The sequence below is a fragment of the Diospyros lotus genome, chromosome 9 (genome assembly GCF_014633365.1).
Source record: "Diospyros lotus cultivar Yz01 chromosome 9, ASM1463336v1, whole genome shotgun sequence".
Taxonomy (NCBI): Eukaryota; Viridiplantae; Streptophyta; class Magnoliopsida; order Ericales; family Ebenaceae; genus Diospyros; species Diospyros lotus.
The window spans coordinates 33,564,936-33,578,236 of record NC_068346.1 but is presented as its reverse complement, the minus strand read 5'-3'; the positions used below and the strand labels follow the sequence as shown (position 1 = coordinate 33,578,236).

Sequence of the window (13,301 nt, the reverse complement as noted above, 5' to 3'; positions counted from 1 at the left end):
CAGTGCCCGTGCCACCTCAGCTCTCTCTCCGGATCTATGCCTCTGGATACTCTGATCCTTTTCTCTGTTTTGTTTTTCTGACGACGTTGTTTCTCTGGAATTGGATGACCCCACGCATTTGATGGCACTTCATTAACAACAGCCACAAGAAGTCGAGAGACACCAGACATGAATTTATCTATCTCATTACATATATCTTTTATATATTCTAAAAATCACAAAAACACACGATGAAGGACCCACATTTTCATTCTTTAAAGACTCTGATCTTTCTCCCTGGAATTGGACGACCCCAGGCAGTAGAGATTGGAACGGTAGAGCAGGGCTCCAACTGGTGAAGGGAGATTTCCCGGACGACGCCGCGCTCCAGCTGGGTTCTGACATTGTGGAAGGTGGAGATCAGCCTAAATCTTGAGTAAAAGGTGGCGAAATAATTCTAGGAGGCCGATCAGTGGTCGCTGGCTTCCTTAACGACCATTCTTTATAATTTATACTTCAAAATAGCGGATAAGAATCAATAAAACGAATTGGTTCGAATTCCATAATAATAATTTTAAAAGTAACTTTAATTACAATACTGTTTAATATTCAAAACTCTCCATTAATCACCCCTCTTTGTGGGTCAGCCTTTTGCTTTTCCTTTCCCTTTTTCTTTGCCTTCAATCGTGGGTCCTCTTGGATGCAAAAGGTGAAATTTCTCATCTTAAGGGCTCTCACATACTGCCCCACGCATATAGGAGAGGTTAATCACAGAACACGACAGCCTCCAAGGTAGGAGGCACAGTGCATAATGCCCACAAGGAATCACCCCCACAAGAGAATGAAATTTTCACACTGCGGCTGTCATGAAATTCGCGTCGTTTTTCTCTATTTAAAAGGTAAGTTTGATTATTTTTAATAAATTTATAATAAAAATAAAATTATGTATAATTATTTAAATTTAATTACGACATTATAGTATTTTTTTCCTGATATGTAAATATAATTTTGAATAAAAAATAATGTCAAAAAGGGTTTCAAAAAATTAAAAGAATTTAAGTAGATTTTAGAGTGAACAAATCTTTCAACCTGTTGCTCATGTCACGTCAGTTACTGTAACGTTGTTAGTTGCTTTTAGGGGTGAGCAGCGGTTCGATTAAATCAAATTAATCGAGTCGAACTAACTAAACTAGTCGGTTCGATTTAGTTTGATTTTTTTGATAAAATAATTTAATTCAGTTCAATTTTTTATATGAAACGGTTCAGTTCGGTTTGCAATAATTTAATTTTCTATTAAATCGAACTAACTGGTTAACCATGTGAGTTTAGTTCAACCCCCCCCTCCCCCCCCCAAACGGAACCGACATAGACACTCACATTCCTCCCCTCTCTTTCTCTCTCGCTATCTCCCCCCATCCTTGCATGTGAGTTCGTGTGCTGAGGGATAACCGCACCCCCCTCTCTCTCTCTCTCTCGCAGGCGATCGAATCGAACCTTAACCCTCGCCTTCGTTCGAATCGAACCCTAACCCACACCTGATCAAATCGTACCCTAACTCTCACCCCAACATCCCTCGCCTTCGTTTCTTCTTTTCCTTGTGCTTGGACGATCGACGAGGGTTATTCCAAGATCTAGGCTATGGCGGCGACGCTAGCAGTGGCGGCTGCCGAAGTGGCAGAGAGGCAATCGGCAACGACGACGTGTACTTCGAAGCTCGTCGACCAAGCCCTTTTTCTTCTCAATCGCTATAAGATCCTACCCTCTTGCATCAAAGATTCAAAGGTACACTATTTATGATTTAGTGATTCTTGTTCTGGAAAATTCCGATTGGGAAACTCTGAATATTTTCGATTCTTGTTCATTTGTTTTGGAAACTGATTGGGGACTGAAAAATTGTTTTGGTTTTACATTCGGTTATACTAAGATTATCAGTTCTGATTGGGGATTGGAAACTCTCTGCCTATTGTCGATTTGGTTGGGTTCGGTTATCGCATTTGGTTGTTCAGTTATTTCGATTTTGGTTAGTTCGGTTATACTAGGATTATTGGTTGGTTCGGTTCGATTATTAGGGACAATTCGATTTAGTTCGGTTAGTAATTTTTAGGCAGTTCAGTTCGGTTATAACCGATTGCACACCCCTAGTTGCTTCTTGGCTTCATTCTAAAATTCATAAAATTAAATGAAAAATAATCTTTATTTATTATATTTAATAAAATATACATTTAAAATAAAAATGTATTTAAATCCTTAAAAATACTTATTTCAATAACGATCAAACCAAGTGTGTGACACCCAAGAAATTTTTTTTTTTTTTTAAATTCTAAAGGAATTTTATCTCATAATAATTAATTTGTATAAGCTAAATAAAACTCAAAATAAAATTGAATAGGTATTGGTGCCAATTAAGAGATTAATATGATTTAGTGGATTAATTACCGATCAAATTAAGTTGGGTGAGAAGGGTTAAATGAGTAGTTGTATAATATAAAAAAATTTCATCTGGAGAGGGAGCATGAAACCAAACCCCTTTAAATTTAGGCACAAGCCAAAAAAACCCAATTATATTTGCTAAACATAGCATTAACTCCTCATACATCCACAATTTCCTTTTTTTTTTGGTTGCCAAGTAATTTCTTTCACTAGTTGTAGAACAAATTTCTATCTCATACTGTCAAAACTTTTTCACAAGGAGACAATAACAAGAGATGAAAACATACGACTCTTTTAAGGATTAAAAATTTGCTCATAACTAACATTCTCCAATGTTGCCCTTGTTGTTATCATCCCTCATTTGTACTAGAAAGTGCATTACCTTCCCTTCAGCACTGCAGAAAATACATCCTGGTCCTGTGTCTTGTCTTCTCCCCCTACATCTCTTTGCTGCATCTTTCAACTGCACCATTTATAAGTTTACCAAAGCATGGAGCTTTTCAGAATGGTTAGAGCTCGAAGATTTGACAGTAAGAAGAGAAAGCTGAGACAAATTTGAGTCGTCGGGGGCTTTGAGACATCAGGATGCAACCGAGATGCCTAATTTAGATTCAGATGGCTGGTTGTTAGTGGAAGCAAAGGGCCTCTTCTGGAATTCATTTCTTAGCTGTCCACAAGCAGCGCTTGCATCTAGGCCACGCGTCTGGCGAACGCTGACAGTTACACTACGGGATTCTAGAGCATCTGCGAACGCCCTTACCTGCCAAAAGTTATAATGGGATTAGAATCAAAACACTACTAGCAAACGGGAAAGCAGATGCCCAAATCAGAAAGCATTGATAGCAAAAGATCACAATACCCTTTTTTTGTATGGACGCCTGTATTCAGAGTCTTCAATTGGATTGAAAGGTATCAGGTTCACATGATAACCACGTCCCCACTTGTGTAAAAGTTCTGAAAGTTCTATTGCATGCTCTACCGTATCGTTGACTCCAGCTGCCAATGGAAGTTGCATCAATTCCATGTTGTAAGCATGTTTATGAAGGACAGTTCGGTCGGCCAAATTATAGTACCTAGCAGTGTGTATTCAAATGATACCCGCCTACTGGTCTGAAGGAAGTAATCTCTGCAATCCTTCATGACCGCATCCAGAGGGTAGGACTTCGCACTAGGCACAATCCTTTCCCTAAGTTTCTGGTTTGGAGCATGAAGGCTGATACACACAAGAAAAGAAATGGAACAGAAAAATGAAAGAAAGTTCTGTATGTCCATGAGTTTTAGATGTAGTTAGAGGGAAACTCCTAAAGACTGCATATATTAAGAGAATCGGGGAAGAGGTCACTACCAAAACTGGATACACAATAATTTAAAATGGTTCGTTAGAAGTTATATATTAAGTCTAAAAAATATATGGATTGCTGAGTTCGGTGCAAAATCCGAACTTGGCTTCATAAAAAGCCTAAAAGGTTGGAATCAGAAACATCTTGAGGATGTTAGTTGGGATCCCTCTCCCCAATTCTTTACAATCATAAAAAGAAAGTAGCTATTAACTTAAAATTAATCCTAATTCATTCAAACAGGTGGTTTTTGACCAATGGCAAATATACAACTAAATAATATATGTGAAAAACATACCTGACAGCCAACGTGGACTGAAGTTTATGAGAAGCCAGCTTTTTGATGGTGTTTGGAACGCCAACAGTTGAAATTGTTATCATTCTTTGTCCAATTTGCACGTCCTTAAAATTGAATGAAGAGGGGAGAAAAAGGAGGACACAACATTAGAACATGCGAGATGCGACTCACCATCCAAAAGCTAAACAACTATTGAATTATTTAACAGACAATTGCATCAACTGCATCAACAAGAATATGTTTATAACACCAACCAATAACTAGCAGCTTAGAAATCAAGACAACTTGTAGAAATTCGAGAAGGCTACCCTTTCTGTACAACAGTTAGAACATTAAGTTCTATTACCGTGCATTAGCAATCCTCAACACGAAATCATTACAATTTACAACTGTGCAAAGTTTAAGTGGGAACTAGGAAAAACTACAGAAGACATGACAAAGAATAGAAAGATTGCTGATTCATAGATATATTACAACTAAGAAACTTAGATGTTGTAAATTTGGCCCAAATTGATTATAGCCAATACTGGCCAGCTAAAAGTCATTAAGGGAAGTAATATTCCTTTTGTTAGAAAAGATATTATTGCACTTTAAATGTGGTTAACAAAAAAGTTCCATCAACTATACAATGCACATAAAAGAGTCATAAATGCACCTTGTTCAGGCACCGATGTGCTTCAATAACTGCTTTCAAGTTTAACATTGGCTCACCCATTCCCATAAACACGACATTTGTAACCCTATGTTTGAAAATCTCCTCTAATGCCAAAACCTGCACCAATGAAATGTTTGCACCAGAACATTGTAAGTACCACACTGTCAATGATAACCAGAGCCTGCTAATGAATATTTGAAATTGAATCTAGCGGCTGAATTCATACATTATTCACAATAGAAGAAAACTGACTACAAACAGTGAAAGCAATGCTTTAATGAACTAAGGGGCTTCCAAGACCTGAAGACAATCAGGACACACCTACTTTTGTTTGTGCTCAGGCTATCTTATCTCAATCAAATATTAGTAGATTTCTACTCCAGTTCCTGCAAATTCTTCCCTCTTTTCTATGGCAAATGTCCATTTGGTGTAAAGACAACGAATTAAACATCCCATCTGTTTAATGAACTATATAGGAGATGTAACATAAACCTGCTCGACAATTTCATGCCTCTGAAGGTTCCGTGAGAATCCTCCCTTGCCAGTAGCACAAAATGAGCAGCGCAATGGACAGCCTACCTAAATTTTAAAAGCAAAAATATAGAAAAGCATTATTGGAACATTTATTGAAATGAGAGCTACCACGCAAAAGAAACTTATGCTGGTCAGAAGATCACCTGTGATGAAACACATGCAGTAAGGCGAACAGAACCTTTATCATCTTCTACTGGTATACCAACAGTTTCAACCAGTCTGTTGTCAGCTAGTTTTATTAGTAGCTGCAAAGTCAGCAGGGAGCAAAATTATCTGACATGGAAATGAGAAAAATGAAGAGGGTTAAAGTGAGGGGCAGAGGAAGAAGAAGACGTATTCTATGTCAGATTCATAATAATAACCAGGACAAGTCACCATGTAAAGGAGAAATATTTGCACTAACATCTACATGGGACTAGACTATTCAAATAGATAAAAGTTCTTTGAAGACTTTTTATTAATTTACTTTTTTACAATGAAAAGGTCAAATTCAATTCTAAGCAGACAATTTTACTTGTCCTGTCATTTCTTCTTTCCTTATAAAATATGATGAACAGACACAATTCACTATTAACATGGAATCCCAACTAAATGCAGTATTGTGCTTATGATTCCCTATTTACGCAATCAGTTTTTGTTGCACAATTAGTTATTGCCAACAGGTAGACAAAAACCACTTGCAACAATTCCCAAAAAGATTTGAAGGTCAGACTTGATAGGATATTAGCTGATTAATCTTAATTTATTAAATTTTGTTTAGGTTTTAGATTCTTAGAACATCTCTTTTAGTTGGTTTTATATTTTATTTATTTTGTTGAGATAATCATAGTTAGGTTAATTGTGTTTTAGTTAAGATAGGATTTCAGCCTATAAATAGGCATACAAAGTATTCAGACATTCATGCTTTTGATATTGAATACAGAAATTTCTTTCACATCAAGACTGTTCTAATAGAACACTTTATCCTAAAAAACCATAATTTTCCATTTCTGTTTCAAGTTAAATACAAATTACAAGGCTGATTTTGTTAATAAGAGTATTTTGCTTAAAATCCATTTATTATTCCAATGATATAATGGGTAGAATCACATCTAAATCTCAACATGTTAGGATGATTGAATATTAGTACCATTTTCGAAGACCAATCCATGCTGAAATACCCATGTACTCTCACTATCAATTATATTGAAGCAACACTACAATAGTTCAGTTTCATCCCCACACTCATTTTCATGAACAAAGAAGCACCTCTAACACCATCTCCTGCTGCCAAAATGTCACTGCAACTCCCTGTAGCGCCACGAAACTTCTATGGATCTACCATTAAAGGTATCAAAATCCATCCAGTGGCCCTTTTTTTTTTTTTTTTTAGTTTGACACAATTCATTTGATGGAACTTTAAAGTGTTTACTTGAACAAAGTAAGATTTTGTTCATCATCATCACAAGCCTTAATCTCACTAGGCGGAGTCAACTACATAAATTCTAGCTCTCCAATCACTCTATCTATGGCTATATCATTTGTAAGCCATTATATCCATGTCATGTCAAGGGGTTTCCCACCAATTTTTTTTTGGTCTTCCTCTATCTCTCTTGCTACAAACTTCTTCAATTGCATCCACTTTTTTCATAGATATATCTATTGGTCAAAACCATGTTAATTGTGTCTCATGCATCTTATGTTTCAATATGCACCCTTCAACCTTATTACAAGTAATCTCATTTCTAATTCTAACTTTTCTTGTAGGGACACACATAAACAACAATATCCTCATTCTAATTACATTCATATTTCACAAAATTTCATTAAATCCCAAAATTTTAGATTTCAAAACTTCTTGCTTACTCTGTAAAATTGCTCATATGATATGCAATTTGAATTATTTATCAAATCCGTTCATTACCTAATATGATCAAACTGTCCAATCTTACTTGGTGTATTCCAATTCTAATGCCTCAAAACATTTCAGTCACAACAGCATCAGCTTACATCACATCGTACAGATTCCATGTCCCATAAAAACACACAATAAAAAGTTGTAACTTGCCCTAAAAAGATAACATCAGTGCCAAATGACAAGGAAATAACACAGTTTAAATTGTTCAACAAATAGCAACTTCACCTTTCATTGTTCTTGAATAGGGAACTTGCCTCCCCAGATAGACAAAAGAAAATGCTAGGCTAACAAAATATTTGTGCCAAAAATAGTTGAAAACAATTGTAGAAGAATGAAAGTAACACAAACAGTTTATAAACCAAGATACTTCATGATTTGAAAGGGATTCTACAACAATGAGATCATTAAACCTGACTGAACTGCTACTACCTTTGTGGTGCCATCAACTGCAGTGACCGTGTGATGAACTGGTGAACGCCCAACCCTCCATCCAGCATCCTGAAGGTCATTCCTAAATGCCAGAGGCACTGCGCCAATATCATAGCAGAAGAATTGAACATACGGTTGGATAAAATTGACTAATTAAGTGAGAACCCATCACAGAATTGAGGAAATTCTCACAATTAGAGAAATCCTGAATGTCTTTGGCCTTTCTCTTGTAAAGAAGATGATGAAGTTGCTTCCCTCTATATTTTTCCTAAAGTCAATTTCATACCAGAACAAGAATTAGTTAACATAAAACAATTTTTCAGAAAGTGCCGTTTAGTTTCCAAGCAAAGTGGGAAAGACAACCAATCAGAAAAAGAGACAATTGGAATTGTAAACAATGGAAAAAGATATTAAAAATTCTGGTTTGGTTTAGCTTGGTTGAGAATGTTGGGTAATTAACTATGATACCACTTTTTGGGAAATAAGCCAAACATAAACAAATTTTGTCATGCCCACATACAATCAAAATCAGAGACATAGATTTAAAGTGGTTCGGCTAAATACCTACATCCATGGGCAAAGGAGAAACAAAATTTACCATGAGAACAATGGGTACAAAAGAGGTAAATTATCTCACTCTCAACCCCAAAACCCTAATACAGAAAACTCACAATCTCCCAGAGAATCCAATAATGCACACCACTTTGTGCCCAATCGGAATCTGATAATCAGATATGTGAACCATTTTATAAAGAAAGAATAAGATAGGTCACATATCCTAGCTAAAGTCAAAGAGTTTTGGATTGATTACAAAAATCCCATCTTTATCATACTTTGAATTAGGTTATCCAAATATGAATTAAAGACAACTTGCATAGAGGATTTGAAATCATTCTCATTCGAATAAACTAATTTGAACTTTGTTGATTTCTTAGCTACAAAACAAAATTACTACAGTCTCTCAACCAGAAATAACCTTAGTGTTGTTTCACAAAGAAAACAATATAAGGCTGGCTACATTTGATTGCAATTCTGAAGCGTGTACGCTACTTCCATTTCCAATTTGATGAACCATTTCTGAAGCACCAAAGGATGCATTTTAACTCATTCCAGAACCTATTCAAAATTTCCACTATTTTAAGTTTTCAAAATCAGAGAAAACAAAAATTAAAACCCGAAGAGAGACAATTTGAATCATACTAAACGAAAAAGGGCAAAAGCTTTAGAGTCAATCTCTTTTACAATCAAATTATCACCGATTTACCAAACTTTTTCCTACATGTTCTCGAATCCAAACATCAGAAGACTAGTTCAAATTGCAGAGGTATTAACAGTTACCAACCTGGCCTAATTCGAGGGCTAGTTGCTGAAGCTCTTGCTCGGACATGCCGAGGAGGGCGTGAGAGTCGGCGTGCGGGAGTTTCTTGACAGAAGAAGGGATGCTGACAGTGGCAGCACGAGCCGATACCGTGAGGGAACGTGACCGCACCGCACGAGTGAGAGGAACGGAGCACACATGCTGAAGCAACGCCATTGGGGGTGGCGACCAGGCCTCTGAAGATGCCTGCTGCTGTGTTGCAGACTACGCAAAGAAGATGAAGTAGAAGCCGAGTGTTTGGGAGAAACTCAAAACCTCGCGTTGATTTTGTTTCTCGCTGGCAACCCTCGCCTTGATTTGAAAGGGCTAAAATGACCCAAGATATTAGACTACTTTGCTCGAATTGAGACTATCATATGGATAAAATAGATAAATCATATTAACATATGCAGCATTTATTCTATTACGTGCGGTCAGCTACATAAATTTTAAATTTTTATATATTTATGTCTTTTATTATATCTTTATTTAAATTCATACACTTCATATCAAATTTTAATGTTTCTCATAAAATCTTATTGGGTCTGCCTCTACCTCTTTTTCTGACTGATGGTTCCATTTCATCAACTCTTCTCATAGGAGCGTCTCTTAGTCTTCTTCTCATATGACCAAATCATCTTAATTTAGTTTCTCTCATATTCTTTTCGATTGGCATTATTCTTATCTTATTACGAATAATCTCATTTTTAATTTTATTTTTTCTTGTATGACCGCACATCCATCTTAGCATTTTCATCTCCAGAACACTTGTCTTTTATTCATGCTAGTATTTGACAACCCAACATTCTAAGCCATATTGTAATATCATAGTATTTTGAAAATAATAATAATTATTTTTTTTGTATTTAAAATATTTTTTACATCCATTAGAGATTGTAGTTGAGAAAACTAATGGACTTAGAATTAGTGAACTAAGTTGAAAAAAAATAAAGGTTAAGCAAATGGGCATAGAATTAATAAGCTAAGAAAGTGACCTTAAAATTAATGAACTAAATGAAAGAATAATCTATTCAAAAGAAGATTTAGTGAAAAATAATTAAGGTGACAAAATAATTAATGATAATGGGTGAAATAATTGAGAAATGTGGAAAACAAAGTAGAATATGGACAAATAATTAAAGATATGGGTAAGATTTAGTGAAAATAGTTAAGAAATGTGATAAATTGGTGAAATAATTGAGAAATGTGGAAGACAAAGTAGGGTGTAGACAAATAATCAAAAATAATGAGTGAAATAATTGAGAAATGTGGGAGACAAATTAGAGTGCAGATAAATAATTAAAAATTATGGGAGACATTTAGTGAAAAATAATTAAAAAATATAATAAAATAATTAAAGATAAGAGGTGAAATAATTGAGAAATGTGGGAGATAAAGTAGGCTGTGAACAAATAATCAAAGATAATAGATGAAATAATAGAGAAATTTAGGAGACAAAGTATGGTGTGGATAAATAATTAAATATTATGGAAGAGATATAGTGAAAAATAATTAAAAAATATGACAAAATAATTAAAAATAATGGGTCACTATAATTATGCTAAGCTTAATTTAACCTTCTATAAATAGAAGAAATTTGAAAGGTTTGAGTACTTAAATTAGAAAAAGAAAGGTTATAAGAAAAAAGATTTGAGAGTGAGAAAAAGATTTGAAAAAGAGAAAGAAAGAAATAGAAAAAATATATATAGAGAGAAAAATACCAAAAATTCCTAGAAAAATCCTATAGGCTGGGTTTAGTAGTTTGTGTGAAAATTTGTGACAGAAGGCGTTGTTGGATACGCAAATCGAGATTTCGTTGTGATGTAGAAGAATACCGAATCGTTCCATGGGAAGGTAAGTAATTTTCGAAATTTTTTTCAAGAATTTTAGAAATATGAAAATGATATTTTAGAATTTTTTATGATGAAATTGGAAGAGAAATGCATGATTGATATTTATTATGGATTTTTGAAGCAATAGATGCTTGAAAATCAAAGAGAAAATGAGAAATAAATAGAACATGGATTCTAAAAATTATAAGGGAATTTTTGGGGCTTAAAAATATTGTTTTAGGAATTATTGTGAAGAGAAATTAAGAAAGTTTTATGAGAAAGTATTTATTTCATAATCTTGAGGAAATAATAGGAGAAAATTATGAAAATTATAAATCTGATTTTCTTAAGTAATTATGATATTCAGAGTACATCAAGGTTCATAATTGAGTACGATTGGAAGCCTGACACGAATTTTGATGCAAAGTTATGCTAGAGGCAAAATTGTCTTTTTGCAAGGTAAGAAGTATCATTTAACTGGATTTAATTTATGAAAATGACTTGTAAGTGGTTCGACCCCAAAACCTAATTTTATGTAAATAATTTTTATCATATTGTCATGTCTTGATATGAATATGTCATAAAAATTGCATTTACATGTATTGATGACAAAGTATGCATATAAGCATGATGAGATTCACGGTCATACATTGCATGGGTTTAGGATTAGGTGCTAGAGTTGTTGCTTTTGCCAATGGTGCACCCATACACCCCTGTCTGGCAGGGAGACTATAAAAATGACAGGTAATCTTAAGGTGCAGTCGACCCAAACATGATAGTTATGATATTATGTGCATTGTATTCATACATACGCATTATGATGTACTCTTACTTAAATGATTCATCATCTAATGTGAGTTTTGTCCCTGGAACATTCAAACGTTCCAGGTGGGGTTTACAGGGAAAACATAAAAGCGAATGAAATGTAAAAATGCAAGGCATTATGAAGTTAATTTCTGCATTTAGTTCTTGTATAAGAACACGATCATGTATCAATCATGCTATGTTATGCTTTAAGTTATGATATGTTATGTTTTTAAGTTATGTTGAGAAAAAAAAAAACTTATGTCATGTTTCATGTTATGTTGAAGGACTTAAGTATTATTGTCAAATAATCTTGTGTTACTAATTTCATTGAGACGATCATTTAATATTATTAATATTTGAGGTATGTTGAGGTTCGATGCTTGCTTCCGCTATTGATGATTACCTAGCCTAACATATACAGAGTAAGTAAGCTAATGATAGGCAGGTAGTAAGGAAATTTTGAAATTATATCATGATGAGTTATTAAAAATATATATATATAGTCAAAATTTCCTAACTTATAATATGCCCATGGAAGTGGGGTGTTACACATATAATAAAATTGGTCTTATAGTTGTCCTATAGAATTTTCCTTTTAGTTTTAATAGAATTATACTATCACATAACACTTCCGATGCATTTCTCCATTTTAACCAACCTGCCTTAATTCTAGGCTTGACATCCTCGTGAATTTCTCTATTGTTTTGAATCACTGATCCCGAACATCGAAAATGGTCTTTTCTTTGTATGATTTGATCTTTCAATTTTATTATAACATCTTCCACTCTTGCATTCTTACTAAATTTGCATTCCATATATATTATATTTTCTTTCTATTTAATTTAAATTCCTTAAATTCTAAATTATTTTTTCACAACTCAAGCTTAGTATTCACTTTCTCTTTTGTTTCATTCACCAACATTATGTCATCTGCAAATAGCATACACGGTGGCACTTCTGTATGAATGTGTTTAGTGAGATCATCCATTACTAAAACAAATAAGTATGGATTTAGTAAAAAACCTTGATGTAGTTTCATTGTAATTTTAAATAATTCAATATCCTCTTCACATGTTCTAACTCTTGTCTTTATACCGCAATACATGTCTTTAAGGGATTATATATAGGCTATTCAGATTCATTTTTTCTCTAAAATCTTCCATAATAGACATACCACAATGCCCAAAATATCAATCTTTGTTACTGTTTGCTTAGGTGGAATAAAAAAAACATGTTATTTGATAACTTGTGTGTTGGTTTTGAATTTTGTGTTTGATATTTAATTTTATTTTCAATTTTATCCTAATAGCATTGGTAACTTGTACGACATTCCGCTCATCATGTGACGACTTCCATGAAAGTCTTTGACTCCTAAATCATTTTGAGAGTCCTGCGACGACAATTTCAGAGCTCTCAGTGAATTGTGACTTCTGTAATAAGTTATCAATAGTCAATTCCTAGCTTCTGACAACTTTACTGACATTGAGTTTTCAACAATGACGAGGGGAGGATGGAGAAAAAAATAAAAATATAAAAAAATATTTTTCTATTTTTAAATTATAATTTTTCTTCCTATTCAACACTATAAATGTAAACAAGCCGAGCCAAGTGAAGCTTTGCATTGCTCAATCCCGTTTACTTCTGAATGTGTTTAACCTTGGTTTGTCTATGATTTGAATTCTATAAAAGGTGTCCAAGCTCAATTCAAACTGAAATCGTTTATTTTAAGTGAACTTTATTTGAGCC

At 34.1% G+C, this 13,301-nt stretch overlaps 1 protein-coding gene across 1 annotated transcript; it reads right to left on the bottom strand.

Annotated features, from left to right (window-relative positions):
• Positions 1-2,512: 2,512 nt before the first annotated feature.
• Positions 2,513-9,254, bottom strand: LOC127809166 (uncharacterized). The gene is made up of 10 exons (XM_052347898.1): positions 8,902-9,254; positions 7,752-7,827; positions 7,560-7,657; positions 5,377-5,478; positions 5,192-5,278; positions 4,700-4,816; positions 4,045-4,148; positions 3,483-3,622; positions 3,269-3,405; positions 2,513-3,169 (listed from the first exon to the last, which is right to left on the bottom strand). Exons 1-10 carry the CDS (start codon positions 9,091-9,093, stop codon positions 2,990-2,992), a joined length of 1,233 nt encoding a protein of 410 aa, XP_052203858.1. The 5' UTR covers positions 9,094-9,254; the 3' UTR covers positions 2,513-2,989.
• Between the last annotated feature and the right edge of the window lie 4,047 nt (positions 9,255-13,301).

Coding starts and splice junctions, on each gene's coding strand:
- LOC127809166 (XM_052347898.1), bottom strand. CDS start 9,093: ATGGCGTTGCTTCAGCATGTGTGCTCCGTTCCTCTCACTCGTGCGGTG. Junction 5,479..7,559: donor CAGTTGATGGCACCACAAAG/GTAGTAGCAGTT, acceptor CTGACTTTGCAG/CTACTAATAAAACTAGCTGA. Junction 5,279..5,376: donor CTGCATGTGTTTCATCACAG/GTGATCTTCTGA, acceptor TTTAAAATTTAG/GTAGGCTGTCCATTGCGCTG.